General features: G+C 41.7%; 1 protein-coding gene across 1 annotated transcript in view; it reads left to right on the top strand.

The window, feature by feature from the left end:
* Nucleotides 1-16,957, top strand: part of zmat4a (zinc finger, matrin-type 4a) — a 105,264-nt gene extending 88,307 nt beyond the window's left edge. Inside the window, exon 7 of the mRNA XM_060907603.1 lies at nt 16,927-16,957. Coding sequence (XP_060763586.1) covers nt 16,927-16,942 — 16 coding nt within the window. The 3' untranslated portion in view covers nt 16,943-16,957. The remainder of the gene's footprint in view (nt 1-16,926) is intronic.
* Nucleotides 16,958-19,996: the final 3,039 nt, after the last annotated feature.

The following is a 19,996-nucleotide window of genomic DNA, read 5'->3' as shown; positions in this document are numbered from 1 at the left end:
ATCTGTCTTCCATCTACAACCTGAAAACATGGTCCATAACCTTCTTGAGAACTCCTACTTCCATTTACACCTACTTCCTTTGTCTTATCAGTGGAGTCATTGAATATAACCCTCAGTTTCCTCCTCTGTCTTCCATCTACAACCTCACAACATGATCCATAACCTTCTCGAGAACTCCTACTTCCATTCACATCTACTTCCTTTGTCTTATCAGTGGAATCTTCTAATATAGCCTTCGGTTTCCTCCTCTGTTTTCCATCTTCAACCTCACAACATGGTCCATAACGTTCTCGAGAACTCCTATTTCCATTCATACCTACTTCCTTTGTCTTATCAGTGCAATTTTCTAATATAGCCCTCAATCTCCTAATCTGTCTTCCATCTACAATCTGAAAACATGGTCCATAACCTTTTCGAGAACTCCTACTTCCATTCATACTTACTTCCTTTGTCGTCCCAGTGGAGTCTTCGAATATAGCCCTTGGTTTCCTCCTCTGTCTTCCATCTTCAACCTCACAACATGGTCCATCACCTTCTCGAGGACTCCTTCCATTCACACCTACTTCCTTTGTCTTATCAGTGGAATCTTCTAATGTAGCTCTCAGTTTCCTCCTCTGTCTTCCATCTACAACCTCACAACATGATACATACTTCCTTCTAGCCATTCAGTTCAGTTCAGTTTATTACTTTATCCCAAATGGGCAATTTGATTGCAGACAGGACCACATACAATACCACACCACCATGGACACAGCACAAATTAGCAATCCAATTGCTAGACAGGACACATACCACACCACAATATACACAGCACATTACAAACAAGATAAAAATGCTCAATAAATAAATAAGATGCATATAAAAAGAAGAAATAGGTACTTAATGGACAAAGCTATCTTTTTCTGATATGTGCATTCAGTAGTTAGATAGAAAAGGGGATGAAAGAGTTTTTGTACCTTTGTTTGAAAGCAATGGGAGTTTTGAGACGTAGACCAGATGGCAGAAACACATATTCAGAATACATGGGATGAGCTGGATCTTGATAGATTTGAATGGCTTTGTTAAACACCTGCTTATTAAAATATTCAGTTAAACTATCAAACTTCACCCCCACAATCTTACTGGCCACATTTACAACCATATCCGTGTATGAAGGGCCATTGACTCTCCAGATTGAAAACAGTGTTAGCGAATTAGGTCACCCATAACCTCACGTTAATAACTTCAAAGCTAATATGGACAAGTCACATGACACTCATTCCATAATATTTAATGACACAATTGAGGCAGAAGATTCCAGTTGATGTCCTTTCAAACCCTTGATGGTCTGGCTATCTAGATGGAGCTTCTACTATTGAATTTTTTTTTTTTGATCAAATGCATTGAAACAAACAAACAAATGATCAATCGAATAAACTTATTTTCCTGTCGGACTTTGACAGGAAAATAAATAGCCGAGCTCATGCTCTGTCATGACGTTGCTCTCTATTGGCCAAAAATAACCATTCCAGTTTTCTTAACTTGGTGGAAACTCTTGTCTCCCGTTATAGCCCGTTCTTGATTTCGAATGTGCAGTGGAGACCTGCAGTTTATCCATGTGAAAAATAAACACATCTCCACAGAGAGAAGAGACAAAACAAGAAGTATTGATTGTTACTTTCACACCAGCCTTTTTTTTTTTTTTTTTTTTTACCTTCAGCTGCCAGCACATATTTTACACACAGTCCTATGGGAAGAGGTCACATGGTGCGGCGCTTCCAAAGTTGAAAAAAGTTCAACTTTTTAGAAAAGTGCAGAGCAGAGTGATGCCAAGCGCATTTTTACATCCTGACCAATAAGATCACAATTTGGAGGGCAAGAGAGGAAAGCAAACAGGGAGTACAAAGTGAATGCATGAACACGAGGAGATTTTTGACATGTTGAATTGTCTGATATTTCAACATTTCAAAAGAAAATAACAGCGTTTCCAAGATACAGCAAAGGAAATTCATCCTCCTCATCACGTCACGCCCATCTGTATTACATCTGCATTACTGATCATAACACTAATCTCGAGCACGAACTAGGTGAGGTAGTTAGCTGTTCTACAAGCCAGGACTACATTTTTTTATGGTTTCTGTGCACATCACGTGAGCCACATACAGCGTCTTGCAAAAGTATTCATCCCCCTTGGTGTTTGTCCTGTTTTGTCGCATTACAAGCTGGAATTAAAATGGATTTTTGGGGGGTTAGCACCATTTGATTTACACAACATGCCTACCACTTTAAAGGGGGAAATTGTTGTTTTATTGTGACACAAACAATAATTAAGATGAAAAAACAAATCTGGAATGTGCATAGGTATTCACCCCCTTTCATATGAAACCCCTAAATAAGAGCTGGTCCAACCAATTCTCTTCATAAGTCACATAATTAATTGATTAAGATCCACCTGTGCGCAATCAAAATGTCACATGATCGGTCACATGATGTCTGTATAAATCAACCTGTTCTGGAAGGACCCTGATTCTGCTACACTACTACGCAAGCAACATGAGAACCAAGGAGCCTCCAAACAGGTCAGAGACAAAGTTGTGGAGAAGTATAGATCAGGGTTGGGTTATAAAAAATATCCCAAACTTTGAATATCCCACGGAGCACCATTAAATCCATTATAGCAAAATAGAAAGAATATGGCACCACTACAAACCTGACAGGAGAAGGCCGCCCACTAAAACTCACAGACCTGGCAAGGAGGGCATTAATCAGAGATACAACAAAGACACCAAAGATAACACTGAAGGAGCTGCAAAGATCCACAGCGGAGATGGGAGTATCTGTTCATAGGACCACTTTAAGCCATACACTCCACAGAGCAGGGCTTTATAGAAGAGTGGCCAATAAAAAGCCATTGCTTAAAGAAAAAAAAATAAGAAAACACATTTGGAGTTTGCCCAACAGGATGTGGCAAACTCCTGAAACACATGGAAGAAGATTCTCTGGTCAAATGAGACTAAAACTGATCTTTTTGGTCATCATGGGAAACACCATGTGTGGCGCAAACCCAACACCCTGAGAACACCATTCCTACAGTGAAGCATGGTGGTGGCAGCATCATGCTGTGGGGATGTTTTTCATCTGCAGGGACATGAAAGCTGGCCAGGATTGAAGGAAAGATGGATGGCACTAAATACAGGGCAATTCTGGAGGAAAACCTGTTTGAATTGGCCAGAGGTTTTAGACTGGGATGAAGGTTCATGTTCCAGCAGGACAATGACCCTAAACATACTGCTAAAGCTATACTGGAGTGATTTAAAGGGAAACATTTAAATGTCTTGGAATGGCCTAATCAAAGCCCAGACCTCAATCCAATTGAGAATCTGTGGCATGACTTGAAGATTGCTGTACACTAACACAATCCATCTAACTTGAAGGAGTTGGAGCAGTTTTGCCTTGAGGAATGGGCAAAAATCCCAGTGGCTAGATGTGCTAAGCTAATAGAGACATACCCCAAGAGACTTACAGCTGTAATTGCAGCACAGCAAAAGGTGGTTCTACAAAGTATTGACTTGGGGGGTGGGTGAATACCTATGCACACTCCAGATTTCTGTTTTTTCATGTTAATTCTTGTGTCACAATAAATCAACAATGTGTACCTTTCAAGTGGTAGGCATGTTGCGTAAATCAAATGGTGCTAACCCCCCCCCCCCCCCCCCCCCCCCCCCCAATCCATGTTAATTCCAGCTTGTAATACGACAAAACAGGACAAACACCAAGAGGGATGAATACTTTTGCAAGACACTGTATTTTTAAACTCTTCATGTATTAATTTTTTGGCTCAGGCATACAAAAAAAAAGCCTCTTCAAGTGTGTTTAACGCTACACTGGCAGCTATAAGCTTCATTTTTGAGGCTTCATTTCATTTCATTTTTTGGCTTCCATGTGTCAGAATGCTGCAGAATGTGACTCATACTCACAAATCCACCTTTATTCCACCCGCTTAACCCTCCAGCTTTGGTGAAAATATAAGCTTTTGATGTTTGACTTTGACGGATGTAGCTTGAGACTCTGCGATCTCTCTAAAGCCCGCAAGTGTGACTTGAGCGCGCCTCAGGATTGCTGGTTTATCGCCAAACACCACTCCTCATTTCCCAGGTTAAAGCTCAGTGTCCCGCTCAAAAAGGCATGGTGAGGACAGGAAGTAGAGTAGAAAAGAGGAGGTAATGAAAAGAGGCTGATCACCACAGTTGGTGTTCAGTGTGAAGTGTAAAGCAGTCAGTGCTGTTGTTCAGTGCTCATCTGTAATGCAAGAAGATATGATAAGGCTGTTGTAGTAGTAATAATAATAATAATAATTGATGTAGTATTTAATACAAATAAAATCATTAATGGCTTATCAACTGTCAAATAATACTACATGAATACATAAGCAGAAGAATCAGAAAATTCAATAAAGCAACCATTAAATAAATAATAAAAAATGTTGAAAGACACAAATACATTAAAAAAAGAAACAAAACATCAGTGCATACAAATGCAGCTCAAATGACAAAACAGAAAATTGTGTAAATTAAAATGTAATGGAAATTCTCAATAAATTATAATTTAATATTAACAACCATCATTATATACATGGATAAATTAATAATTAAGATAAAAATAACAAATTGGGTAAGGCAGGGAATTGTACCTCAGACAAATGAGAAACTTTTAACGTGTCAATGTTTTAATGTTACAACAAGTACATGAGTCAATGGTAATAATTATTATAAAGAAAAAGCAAAGACCGTGTAAGGAAAGAAGTAGAAAATGGTGAAAATCAATTTTCATAACTCTCCTGAGATCCTCATCAGGCAAGCCTGGCACCACTCCGAAAACCCGTGTCCATGCCCGGTGAATTGAGAACAACCCAACAGCTTGGGGGGGGGTTTCCCCTGACTGTGTACTGAAACACAAACCGTCAGTGGACAAACAGGAAAGAAAAAGCCTTCTCATGTCTTTGCTGGCAAGCTGAGAAGAAAAGAGGTATAAAGCCATAGAGAGCTCTGAAGTACCCAAGATGTCTTTTCATCCTCCATAACACAGTAAGCGACCGGAATATCGGAGTTTTGCCTGCTAATAGGCACCATCTGCTCCATCTTTCCCTTTTAATTCGTGTACAAAGTCGACCTTCTTTCCCTCGAGTAATTAGATATTCACTTTGTAGTGAGAGCACAAACCAAAACAAGCCATATGGCAGGTGGATCCTCTAAAACATAAGCGGTTCTGCGAACAATTCCTCAAAGGTTCAATGAAAGGTACTCTTTGGTGAGTCCATAGCTAAACACTGAGAAATATTTTGACTACTTTCAGACCTAGTCATAGTCCTGGGTAGGACTTTAAACTGCAACCGGTGGTGAGTCTCAGTTCCGGGAGGACTTGAGTATTGGGGAAAGTGGAGTTACCCCTTAATCACCATTGCTCCCAGGTCCGCTGTGACCTGGAGTGGTAGCACCTGACTGGGTTCCAGCTATGGGTTAAATAGTACATCCCCAATAAGGTGCTGGCAGCAGGACACTTTTCAGTGCAGTTTGGCAGATGAACGCAACAGGGTCAATGGCACACCACCAGATGGCATGCGGAAGAGCCACTCAAATGGACAATGGATGGCATCATTTGGCAAGTCAGTTCTCTCTGCGGGGCAACTTCCATACCCATCAGGTTTGTGGTATTTTTGTGCACCACTTGGCATCAGGTCTGGAGGTCCACAGAGACAACACGATGGGGGCACGACATTGTTTGTCTTACCTTACTGTACAAGGTGCTTCACTAGGAGAGGAGAATAGTATATGAGAGCTTGTGAGGCCAGACATTCCATGGTGGCTCGGCTGGGCCGTTCATGCTGCCGCTGTGGGCGGCTCTGGTGCGGGCCTCGCGGCTCATCTGCGTTTCTGCACATCCTAATGAAGCAGTTGTCATCGCTAGCGATGGACAGCCACTGACGACTTTCAGACCTGCTGGTATTTGTTTCCTCAACTGCCAGAACATGTTATTCTATGGGATGTGTCCATGTTGGACCTTAGCTGTAGCATAAATACATTTGTACTCTTTGGTATCCTTGTGCGCTAGTTGATTTTCCTGTCATTGCTAAAATATCCTTTCCAGTTTTATGAAAAATGATACTTTTCACAAAAGCACCAACTGATATCGAGGGCTTACTTTACTCCCAACCAATCAGGTTGCACATTGGTTGATGAGCAAGAAAAGCAAACTGGAGGCATGTGTCTTGATGGAGAGTATCGACTCTGATTATGAGTAGATTTATGAAATTGAATAGAAAATTTTCCAATATTGCAATGTAGCTTGTAAATTTTGGATTATTTTTATTCGTATGCAATGTGACATCCCACTTTAACTGTAGCTGCGTACAGTCAAGTCACACAAGCAGTTCACATTCTCTTCATTTTTGTCCTGCCAGAATTACAGCAAAGACAAACAACCTGCTCATCACCATAAATCTAATCTCGAGACCAAGCTAGTTCGCTTGGATTTGTAATGTAGTTATGGTTACAGCATTACAACATACCTACAAGTACAGTACCTGGGTGTTCATCTGAACAATAAACTGGACTGGACTGATCACACACATGCCCTGTACAAGAAAGGCCAGAGCAGACTCCACCTGCTGAGGAGGCTCAGGGTCTTTGGAGTACAGGGTCCACTTCTGGATTCTTTTTATGACTCTGTGGTGGCATCAGTCATATTCTATGGAGTTGTCTGTTGGGGAAGCAGTATCACAACAGCAGAGAGGAAAAAACTGAACAAACTGATTAGGAAGGCAGAATCTGTCCTGGGCTGTGCACTGGACTCAGTGGATGTAGTGGGGGAGAGGAGGATGTTGGCCAAGTTGTCATCCTTAATGGTGAACACCTCCCATCCACTGCAGGAGACAGTAGCAGCACTGGGCAGCTCCTTCAGTGACCGGCTCCTCCATCTGCGTGTGTTAAGAAGAGATACAGCAGCTCCTTCCTCCCTCCTGCTGTGAGACTGTACAACCAGCATCTCACCAAGCACAGCACCAGACACTCCTCACAATAATCAACAATACTGTCCAGATCACGTCTACATCCATAGAAACCCCTCTGAACGTATACTGTGTGCACTGACTATCAGCATCAGTACAGCAAACTGCTAGCTAGACATGGTTAAAATGGCTCTTGTGCAATATACCGACTTACTTGTGCAATACTATCTGGGCAATACTGGTAATAATACCTGTGCAATACTTACACGTGCAATACCACCTTTGTAATACACTTATGTTAACTATACAGTGGTGCTTGAAAGTTTGTGAACCCTTTAGAATTTTCTATATTTCTGCATAAATATGACCTAAAACATCATCAGATTTTCCACACAAGTCCTAAAAGTAGATAAAGAGAACCCAGTTAAACAAATGAGACAAAAATATTATACTTGGTCATTTATTTATCGAGGAAAATGATCCAATATTACATATCTGTGAGTGGCAAAAGTATGTGAACCTCTAGGATTAGCAGTTAATTTGAAGGTGAAATTAGAGTCAGGTGTTTTCAATCAATGGGATGACAATCAGGTGTGAGTGGGCACCCTGTTTTATTTAAAGAACAGAGATCTATCAAAGTCTGATCTTCACAACACACGTTTGTGGAAGTGTATCATGGCATGAACAAAGGAGATTTCTGAGGACCTCAGAAAAAACATTGATGATGCTCATCAGGCTGGAAAAGGTTACAAAACCATCTCTAAAGAGTTTGGACTCCACCAATCCACAGTCAGACAGATTGTGTACAAATGAAGGAAATTCAGGACCATTGTTACACTCCCCAGGAGTGGTCAACCAACAAAGATCACTCCAAGAGCAAGGCGTGTAATAGTCAGCAAGGTCACAAAGGACCCCAGGGTAACTTCTAAGCAACTGAAGGCCTCTCTCAAATTGGTTAAGGTTAATGTTCGTGAGTCTACCATCAGGAGAACACTGAACAAAAATGGTGTGCATGGCAGGGTTGCAAGGATAAAGCCACTGCTCTCCAAAAAGAACATTGCTGCTCATCTGCAGTTTGCTAAAGATCACATGGACAAGCCAGAAGGCTATTGGAAAAATCTTTTGTGGACGGATGAGACCAAAATAGAACTTTTTGGTTTAAATGAGAAGCGTTATGCTTGGAGAAAGGAAAACACTGCATTCCAGCATAAGAACCTTATCCCATCTGTGAAACATGGTGGTGGTAGTATCATGGTTTGGGTCTGTTTTGCTGCATCTGGGCCAGGACGGTTTGCCATCATTGATGGAACAATGAATTCTGAATTATACCAGCAAATTCTAAAGGAAAATGTCAGGACATCTGTCCGTGAACTGAATCTCAAGAGAAGGTGGGTCATGAAGCAAGACAACGACCCTAAGCACACAAGTCGTTCTACCAGAGAATGGTTAAAGAAGAATAAAGTTAATGTTTTGGAATGGCCAAGTCAAAGTCCTGACCTTAATTCAATTGAAATGCTGTGCAAGGACCTGAAGCGAGCAGTTCATGTCAGGAAACCCACCAACATCCCAGAGTTGAAGCTGTTCTGTATGGAGGAACGGGCTAAAATTCCTCCAAGCCAGTGTGCAGGATTGATCAACAGTTACCGGAAATGTTTAGTTGCAGTTATTGCTGCACAAGGGGGTCACACCAGATACTGAAAGCAAAGGTTCACATACTTTTGCCACTCACAGATATGTAATATTGGATCACTTTCCTCAATAAATAAATAACCAAGTATAATATTTTTGTCTGAGTTATTTAACTGGGTTCTCTTTATCTACTTTTAGGACTTGTGTGAAAATCTGATGATGTTTTAGGTTATATTTAGGCAGAAATGTAGAAAATTCTAAAGGGTTCACAAACTTTCAAGCACCACTGTATATCTGCAAACCTGTTAATTTATGCAAATTTGTTAATTTTTTTATCTCTAAATTTGTAGCTTATTTCTTTTATATATATATCCTTTTTTGTATACTTAGTACTTTTGCACTACTCCTTCACTGCCTTATCTTTCTCTTTATATATTTTGCTGCTGTACACAATGTAAATTTCCCCTTGTGGGATAATAAAAGGCTATCTTATCTTATTCACATCAAGTGAGACACTTTTTCCCCCATATTAGAACACAAATGGCATCTTTGAAAGAACGCCTACTGATGAATACACACACGATTCCAGTAGGGAATCTATATCTTCCACCATTCACAGTTTGTTTGAACAGCACTGCTGCACATTGCTAGGACACCAGTGGAATTAACTACGCCGACTCATTGATACAATGCATTTATCATTGGCTTGTATGTAAGCCTACACAGCATTTCCAAGAGCAGCTTATCCAACTGCTTTCTGGTGGGAATTGGTAAGACTCAGCAATACATAATTCTTGCAAATTCCTCCATCTTTGAAGAAACAGACATCATGTGGCACACTCAGAAATGCTTGGAGTTCATGCATATTAATGAACCCCCAGTCAAGGACCATGGTACTTTTTCACTACAGTGAACTGAGGATTTGAATTTTCGTACAGCATATTAATATGTAGATGGCACGTGCTGGGAATGAGATGAATAATGTGCTGCCATTTCTCAGACCAGACTAGAGATCAAATTACTGGTAAGGGCAACTGGAAAACATTGGGACTTTACAGACCATTTCAAAGGTTGTCCAAACACTCAGGAATGGAAGTTCTGGAGATTTGAGGTCTGGTTACTATCTTAAGGATGGATGGACTTTTTTTAAACCATCTAAATGTCTTTGTTTCCTCTTTAAATATCCAATTATGCAGATGTTTTTGAATACCAGCAGAAAGAGGAATGCCCCTTTGTGTTTTAGAAAGATGGCCATTTTTACAAACCAAATGCTGCCCTTTAAGCTTGGCATTTTGAACAGAATGAACAATTGACTGGGATACAGGACAGTCCTGTCGAAAAGCATCAGGTGTTTTCTGTTGCCAAGGTAATGGACAAACAGTGCCACTCCTTGTCTATTGCCTGCATCAAGCAGACCTTTAAAATGTCATACAAGTTACTGATGCTTTGTTTCCTATCTTGAAAAATAGGAACATCTCCTTTGGCTTTTTTTAAAGTACAGACACCAATTAAAATTGTCCTCTGTCTGTCTGTCTGTCTGCTGCCATCCTCACAGTTGTGGGTCGACGATCCAGGAAGCTGTCAGCTAGCTTCCATGAATTCTCCTGGGTAATTATAGCACACTAGAGGGACCCAAACCCTCATCTGGTGGCTGGGTACACATATAAACCTTTGGAATGTGGGAGGAAACCAGAGCAAGCCCACACAGGCACATGCAAACTCCACACAGAAAGACCCCTGTCGGCCACTGGGCTTGAACCCAGAACCTTCTTTCTGTGAGGCAACAGTGCTAACTACTGCACCACCATGTCCTCTTTAGGAATTATTAATTCTATTGCATCTATACAATGCAGTATTTAAATAATATTGATTTATTTGGGGGCGGCACAGTGGTGTAGTGGTTAGCGCTGTCGCCTCACAGCAAGAAGGTCCTGGGTTCGAGCCCCGGGGCCGGCGAGGGCCTTTCTGTGTGGAGTTTGCATGTTCTCCCCGTGTCTGCGTGGGTTTCCTCCGGGTGCTCCGGTTTCCCCCACAGTCCAAAGACATGCAGGTTAGGTTAACTGGTGACTCTAAATTGACCGTAGGTGTGAATGTGAGTGTGAATGGTTGTCTGTGTCTATGTGTCAGCCCTGTGATGACCTGGCCACTTGTCCAGGGTGTACCCCGCCTTTCGCCCGTAGTCAGCTGGGATAGGCTCCAGCTTGCCTGCGACCCTGTAGAAGGAATGAGATGAGATGATTTATTTGGGGCGGCACGGTGGTGTAGTGTTTAGCGCTGTCGCCTCACAGCAAGAAGGTCCGGGTTCGAGCCCCATGGCCGGCGAGGGCCTTTCTGTGCGGCGTTTGCATGTTCTCCCCGTGTCCGCGTGGGTTTCCTCCAGGTGCTCCGGTTTCCCCCACAGTCCAAAGACATGCAGGTTAGGTTAACTGGTGACTCTAAATTGACCGTAGGTGTGAATGTGAGTGTGAATGGTTGTCTGTGTCTATGTGTCAGCTCTGTGATGACCTGGCCACTTGTCCAGGGTGTACCCCGCCTTTCGCCCGTAGTCAGCTGGGATAGGCTCCAGCTTGCCTGCGACCCTGTAGAAGGAATGAGATGAGATGATTTATTTGGGGCGGCACGGTGGTGTAGTGGTTAGCGATGTCGCCTCACAGCAAGAAGGTCCGGGTTCGAGCCCCATGGCCGGCGAGGGCCTTTCTGTGCGGAGTTTGCATGTTCTCCCCGTGTCCGCGTGGGTTTCCTCTGGGTGCTCCGGTTTCCCCCACAGTCCAAAGACATGCAGGTTAGGTTAACTGGTGACTCTAAATTGACCGTAGGTGTGAATGTGAGTGTGAATGGTTGTTTGTGGCTATGTGTCAGCCCTGTGATGACCTGGCGACTTGTCCAGGGTGTACCCTGCCTTTTGCCCGTAGTCAGCTGGGATAGGCTCCAGCTTGCCTGCGACCCTGTAGAACAGGATAAAGTGGCTAGAGATAATGAGATGAGATGAGATGATTTATTTGGAAGCACAGGCAAATTGCCCAAATTGCCTCACCAGTTTTCATGTGCAAATGATACATTGGGTTTAGGTGTGAATCAAAGCCAATGTCTTTGCTGTTTTGGAGAAAAAATAAATAGCAAAAGGATTTGCAATATCCACAGTGCAAACCTACCCATTGGGCTTGTTTTCTTGAGCTATTATTCTTCCTTGCAACTCCCTACATGTGTCTGGCTGCATGCTTTTGATAGGATATGCAGGGTTTGGCCTCACCATATCATTTTTATACAATTACAGTTCCAAGAGACAGTACAGCAGTGCTGCTGGTAGCATTGCCACAGTCAAGTCAAGTTTATTTGTATAGCGCTTTTAACAATAAACATTGTCGCAAAGCAGCTTTACAGAATTTGAACGACTTAAAATCTCATCTCATCTCATTATCTCTAGCTGCTTTATCCTGTTCTACAGGGTCGCAGGCATGCTGGAGCCTATCCCAGCTGACTATGGGTGAAAGGCAGGGTACACCCTGGACAAGTCGCCAGGTCATCACAGGGCTGACACATAGACACAAACAACCATTCACACTCACATTCACACCTACGGTCAATTTAGAGTCACCAGTTAACCTAACCTGCATGTCTTTGGACTGTGGGGGAAACCGGAGCACCCGGAGGAAACCCATGCGGACACGGGGAGAACATGCAAACTCCGCACAGAAAGGCCCTCGCCGGCCACAGGGCTCGAACCCGGACCTTCTTGCTGTGAGGCGACAGCGCTAACCACTATACCACCGTGCCACCCCACGACTTAAAATATGAGCTAATTTTATTCCCAGTCTATCCCCAACGAGCACGCCTGTAGCGACGGTGGCAAGGAAAAACTCCTTCAGACGACACGAAGAAGAAACCTCGAGAGGAACCAGACTCAAAAGGGAACCCATCCCCATCCGGGCAACAACAGACAACATGACTATAACATCCTAACAAAGTCAGCTTCGTTGATGCTATAAACCTCCCACCAACGGAAACCCGAGTGCACAACCGTTCATGACAACCGCAGTCCCAAAGTCAGCAAGTCAACTGCAGTCCCCAGCCACAAAAACACCACTGCAAGAGTCCAGAGCGTCCTCCAGGTGCAACCCCCAACTGTCCACATGGGGCCGCCCTCCACAGGAGCGATGCGATGATTCCTCCAGGACAGCACCAGAGTCCCTGGTTTGATCCTGAGCTTGGGTTCCTCCCTATGTGGAGTTTTGCATGTTCCTCTTGTGTCCCAGTTTCCTCCAGGTTCTCCAGTTTCCTCTCACCTTTCAAAAACTAGTGTGTAGTCTAGACCACCTAAACTGAAACCAAGTCATGACCAAGATCAGAGTTTATTGAGACCGAGACAAGATGAAGACTTTGAGGGCGCGAGACCAAGTCAAGACCCTGACCAGACCAGTGGATGTGAAGGGGATGGGGGAGGGGAGGGGTGACAACTGTTAACAGGAAGAAACATTTCAAATTAACAATGAGTCACATTACTGGTTGCATTTGAAGCAGGAAGTTTTAAACCAAATCACAGTAACGATGTTAACAAATAAATCAGACAATGCACAGGCAATTTGTTGAAGTCCCCACAGTTGTGGTCTTGACTGGCCTTGAAATAAAAACCAGAGTCCTCAGTGTCTGAGACCAAGAGACCATGATCGATCTCAAGTCTACAACACTACCAAAACATGCTGGTAGGTGGAGCCTTGTGATGGTGTCACTGGTGTCACATTCAGGGTGTGTTCTCACTTCAGTGTTCCTAGCATAGGCTCCGGACCCACCACAACCCTGACCAGGATAATGCAGTTAATGAAGATAAATGAGTTATGCCCAATAGTCATCCTTGCTTCAGTAGATAATCCCACCTGGATACTGTTGATTTGTACCTAAGAACAGCTGATGTATTCATAAAGACTGTCCTGTTCTCATCCCAGGACACTTATTCATAATCTGTTCATACTGAACATCCTTTCAACACACTTGGCAAACATTTCTATTTGTCTTTATTAGTGTTGTAGTACTTGAGATTGGGCTTGGCCTTGAGACCGGTCACGAGGCCACTTTTTGAAGGTCTCGGTATCGACCACATGTTTACTCGGTCTGGTCTACTCAGATATAGAGGACTCGGGATTTCATTTCAAGACCAGTCAAGACCACAACTGCTGGGATTTCAGTAAACTGCCTATGCTTTGCCTAATTGATTTTTAACATTGTTACTGTGACTGGATGTAAAATTTCCTGCTTCATATGCAACATGACTCATTGCTAATTTGAAAATTTTCTTCCTGTTAACGGCTGTCACCCCTTCACACACACTGGTCTGGTCCTGGTCTTGACTCGGTTTCGTCCTGCCTTGGTCTCGGTCTTGATTGATCTCAACCTCTGAAAGTCTTGATCTTGTCTTGGTCTCTACAGTATACACTTTGGTCTTGGTCATGACTTGGTCTCGGTTTAGGTGGTCGGACTACAGCGCTAGTCTTCACTCTTCTATATTTGTATCCTACTATTCAGCGTCACCCAGAAGAGGATGGGTTCCCTATTTGGTCTGATCTAATCTGACAATATGGAAGGCTGCACTGGTGAAGCTCAGTCTTTTTGGTATAATAGTGATGATCTTGTGCAAATACTTCTGAGTTTCAAGAAAGTCATCAGGAAGGGAAGTGCTGTATAAGTAATAGATGTTGAGAACCTTCATAAGAAAGATGTAATTCCTGTTGGTTTGATAACCGCTTGAGCAAGCTGGACATCCTTGACTTAACTCCAAATGCTTTTATTTGGTTTTGCAGCTTAAACCATGCTGCAAACCCATAATAATTCATATAATTGACATATTCAACATGTGTTTTTATCCAGCACAACTTTTATACCTTGAAAAATGTAAAAATCCAGAAGAACAAAAAGGTTCTGAGTTTTTCTATCTATATATAAAACATATATTTTAAAAAATGGTCCTAAAACTGTCCTTGAAGTTTTATAAAGATCATAAAGACATGCTTTAAATCCTGTACAGACATGTCTTCAATGCAGCATTCTAGCCAAGGTATCATTATCCTGAGTACACATAAATGACACTCAATTAACCTCCAGTTACTGCACAAGGAGTATGAGGGACTGTTGTTGAGCTCCTTATGTGTGATAACAGATTCAGTAAGAGGGATGTTGTTAACAGCAACATGACAAAGAGCAGGAGCATGAGAGTGTGCCCATGTAGATAAGGCTTAATGTGAGAGCAAAGACAGCTAGTGGAGTGGGGAAGTGGGGTTGGTGTCTGTGTCGGTCAGTCTCAGTAAAGGAGGTGTGGCCTTTGACAAGTGAACTACATGAACAGACAAATCATGAATTTGTTAGCTAAAGGCATTTTTTCTATTAATGAACAAAATTGATCAAACAGATTATATGCCAATCGGAGGATGATTTCATGACCATGATTTAGTATCTTGTGGCATGAGTAACTGTTGGAGCATGATATGAAATAATAAAATATAAATGAGTATAATGTGCTGGATCAAGTGCTATTTTATATTTAGTCCTGGGTATGACTTTAAACTGCAACCGGTGGGGAGTCTCAGGTCCAGGAGGACTTGAGTATTGGGGAAAGTGACCCAGAGTGGTAGCACCTGCCTGTGTTCCAGCTATGGGTTAAATAGCATATCACCAATAAGGTGCTAACAAAAGGGTGCTTTTTGTTGCAGTGTGGCAGATGAACCTAACAGGGTCAATGGCACACCACCAGATGGCATGCGGAAGAGCCTCTCAAATGGCCAATGGATGGCATCACTCAGCAAGTCATTTGTCACTGTGGGGCAACTTCCATACCCGTCAGGTCGGTGGCACTTTTGTGCACCGCTTAGCATCAGGTCTGGAGGTCCCTAGAGACAACACGATAGGGACACGACATCGTTTGTCTTACCTTCCTGTGCAAGGTGCTTCGCTAGGAGAGGAGACTAGTATGCGGGAGCTCATGAGACCAGATGTTCAGTGGCGGCTCAGCCGGGCCATTCGTGCCGCTGCTGCGGACGACTCTGGTGCGACATCTACAGTATGTTTCTGCACATCCTAATGAAGCAGTCATCATTGCTAGCGATGGACAGCCGACGACAGCAGCTATTTTATAAGCTGCAGAATTATAAGAGGGTAGACAGCAGGCTAGATGCTATTTAAATAATATTGGCTGGCTTTTTTTTTCATGGTCTAACAGATATATTCCCTTCAGCTAGCATGATATTGAACGAGTCAAAGACGAGTAGCTGAATGGAATATATCTGATATACCACGAAAAAATGCTGGCCAGTATTATTATTATACATGCACATTCCTTTCAGGTGTCTTTCTCTTTCAAAATTCTCTCAACATCTTCTGTATTTAACGAAGCAAACCTGGCGGCCATGTTTGTTTACAAATTGTCCCAGTCGCTCACTAGCGCAGAAGTTTTACGTCTCCGGCATGTGACGTCATGTTGTCTTAACAACCATGCAGTATCGTAAACCATATTCAACACTCGTTTTCCATTGGGTAGAGTGATGTAATACACGTAGGATAAATAATATGGTAACAATATTGCACACTATCAAACCAAATGAATGAAACCCGCTCGAAGGGAATAGAACACGTATTTCTTCCATCGAAAAAGTGTCCTGTATGAATAATAATCAAAAATATTGACACTTTTTTTTTATTGGATTAACTGACTCTGAATAAAAGAGCTATAGGCAGTATTATTGACTGCTAAAATATATATTCAAAACCCCAGATCAATGAGTGGCGGCACGGTGGTGTAGTGGTTAGTGATGTCACCTCACAGCAAGAAGGTCTGGGTTCGAGCCCCGTGGCCGGTGAGGGCCTTTCTGTGTGGAGTTTGCATGTTCTCCCCGTGTCCGCGTGGGTTTCCTCCGGGTGCTCCGGTTTCCCCCACAGTCCAAAGACATGCAGGTTAGGTTAACTGGTGACTCTAAATTGACCGTAGGTGTGAATGTGAGTGTGAATGGTTGTCTTTGTCAATGTGTCAGCCCTGTGATGACCTGGCGACTTGTCCAGGGTGTACCCCGCCTTTCGCCCGTAGTCAGCTGGGATAGGCTCCAGCTTGCCTGCGACCCTGTAGAACAGGATAAAGCGGCTACAGATAATGAGCTGAGATCAATGAGTGTGTGATGAACATGTTATTTATCATGTCCCATCTTCAGTACTGATGGAGAAACTGAAGAGAGAATAAATGATTGCTCTGAGGTCGTATGGTTTATATTTACACTGTACGCTCGTATTTACTGTGTGCTGATGGTGTGTGCAACTCTCTTTGTCTTTCTCTCTCACAGCTTAAAGAATCAGTGATGTGTCCAGTAAAGCCGTGCAGGAAGCTAACCGTCAGATTGATTGATGTCACACGGGCTTTGATCGGCTCGCTCTGAAATCTCTGCCTCCTCCCTCTGTCTGTTTGGTTCTCCATTTCTCTTTATCTGTCCACCCCAACCAGGAAGACCAAACAAAAGTTTTTTGTTTGTTTGTTTGGTTTTTTTTTTAGACTTTCAGCGCACTTTATGTTCTGTTGTTCTGACTTTGAAAATGCATAGACTGCATTGTTGATGTCACGTTTGCGGGATTACTTACAGCTTGGTGGGAATCGTATCCTCTGTCTCGTCTTTGTATGTTTGTAGGTTGAACGACTTCAACTTGCATTGCATTCTGTCAGCCAGATTTTTGCGTGCATGAGCGAGTTTTTTTTTTTTTTTAATTATTATTTTCATCCCAGCTAAGCAATATGTATGGAGAATCTGTCAAATGTATTATCAGTGAAATGGATTCTGATTTAATAGCAACACTGAAAGAGAAAAATGACAAATAGTACTTTAAATACTTTAAAGCCGGATGTACGTGCATCTCACATTCTACAACAAGGGCATTGTGGGTAGTGTGATAGGAGATACGGCCATATCATCAGGGTTTGTAATACAAAGATCTCACCAGGTCTTTGGCTTTAATAAAGGGTTTAAATTGACTTGTGCAACAACTTTTTTACACAAAGTTCCTCATTTTGTCCAAAATATAGTGGATCAGCCAAAATGTTTGGTGTCCGATCTTTGCTTTTTTTTTTTTTTTTTTGTACCCTGGAGCTTCGAGGTTCACAAGTATGAAAAGCATCAATCCTCCAGTTTAGCATCGTTTACCTGCATGCCAAAGCAAAGTTCAGACACCAAAACGTGGTAATCAACTATGTTTGTGCTAATGAGAAAACTTGTGTAAGTTTTAAGATTCAGTCTCATTTTAAAAGTATTGTGACTGTGTTCTTTTTAATATTACAAAACAAAAGTTCATTTTCTTTTAATAGATACAGTATATGCTACATTTTTAAGTGTGACTATTAAATTCTTAGAGGTATCAATATTATGGAGAATTAACAAACTAAGAACTGCATTGCCATTTTATAATGAATGGATTAGATTATTTATTTATTATTAGAAAAAATAGCATTTATTTTTTTGTCATTAACGACTTGCTGTGTATGTTTGAAAGTCATTTAGTTGGTTATGTGTCTGGATATTTGTTCTTTTTTTAATCTGATGCTTATTTTACTATGAACAACGGATGCATTATATAATATTGAGAGTGATTTGAGTTTTTAAAGGAAAAGTTCAGAAAAAAAATTATGCACAATTTCCCCGTTCACTTATTTAATTGTACACGTGAGCTATGAGGCGAAAATGGCATTGTAAAGCTATGGAATCTAATTTGTCCAGGAGTACAGAGAGTCTACATTCATCAAATAATGTAATGTTATAAAGTATTAGTACAGTAGGACAGACTAAGAGAAACAAGTCTCGGATTATTATTGACTTCGGATAAAATTTATGTGGCACATCATTGATGCTACATTTTCCTGGTTATGAGATGTAGTTTATTGTCATCAAACAGCACATAAAAATGTTATTGATTCTCTATTAGTGTCTCTTTCTTTTTTTTTCTCAGCGTGTTTAATATGGTGTATTAGGACCACTGTAGGTTAAAAAAAACTGAGCTGAGACAAGGGGTAATGTTCTGAGAAAAATACTCCCAGGATTCCAAAATACTCCAATTTTCAAGATTAAAGCTAGACTGCCTGTCAGATTTTTCAAGTGTAGGTCATAAAAATAATTTTCCCGACACCCAATTATTTTTGTTTAGTGGACCAAAAGCTATTGAATTCACATCACAGACTTCCAATTTTATTAGATTTTTTTGTTCCTAATAGAAAATTTCATGTATTTAGGGCCACGTGGCCCTAAATTCTCTGCTATTTTTTTCTGCTTCACCATGACCCAATTCAAGATACTACATCATGCATCATGTGCTGGGCTTTCCCCATTCGCGCAAAGCATTGTGGGATACAAATTTGAAACAGGAAAGAAAAATAGAGGACGTGAGTGTGCGAATGACACGTGAAAGACCGACTACAGTAATGGAAAGAAAGCGAGAAGAAAAGACGTTATGTTATATACGAAGGAAAGGAAACACAGGACCAAACTAATAAATATCGGTGCTCAGCGAGCACCTCGGTGTGATCAGCTGTTCGTTTAGCGACAGAATGATGGAACTGTCAGTGCACGGTCAAAGGTAAACCTGTAGATGGCAGAAATGCAACACTGTGGATGTCACCTGCCGTAAAAGCCAAAAGAAGAAGAAGGTAAACCTGCACATGCGCACACGAACTTCCTCTGTCTGCTTGACTGCGCGAAGCAAGAGATTTTATGCACATTATTTGCTCAGGAATCCCCTCAAATGAAATAACTTTGGGGTTTTTCTTTGTTTGTTTGTTTGGGGTTTTTTTGAGAACTTACAGAAATAAACATATAAACCAAATTTCAGGGGGAACTAAATTTCACTGATTTTATGAAATCGAAAGGCTGTCTCGCTTTAAAGTTGTACATTTACAAGAAAAAGAAACACTTCATAAAAAGTCATCAAAAATCAAATTCATCAGGAATAAAAAAAAAAAAATCCCTCAGAAATTCCAAGAAAAAACTTCAGGAATTAAAAACGCAGAAATACCAAGATTAAGAAGTCCCAATTTTACAAGAACAAAACTATCGCTTCCTGGCTGCAGTGCATTCTGAGAGATGTAGTTGAAAATCTCTTAGCACATTATTTAAATAATATTGGCTGGCGTTGAGTGGTATGTCAGATATATTCCATTCAGCTACTCGTCTTCGACTCATTCAATATCATGATAGCTGAATGGAATATATCTGATATACCACGAAAAACAGCCAGCTAATATTATTACTATTATACGTACACATTCCTTTTGGGTGTTCAGTGCGTCTTTCTCTTTCAAAATTCTCTCAAAATCTTCCGTATTTAACGAAGCAAACCTGGCGGCCATGTTTGTTTCCACTAGTGTGAAAGTTTTAT

Source organism: Neoarius graeffei, chromosome 24 (genome assembly GCF_027579695.1).
Source record: "Neoarius graeffei isolate fNeoGra1 chromosome 24, fNeoGra1.pri, whole genome shotgun sequence".
Taxonomy (NCBI): domain Eukaryota; kingdom Metazoa; phylum Chordata; class Actinopteri; order Siluriformes; family Ariidae; genus Neoarius; species Neoarius graeffei.
The sequence above is the reverse complement of the archived record's forward strand: the minus strand, read 5'-3'. Positions and strand labels throughout refer to the sequence as shown.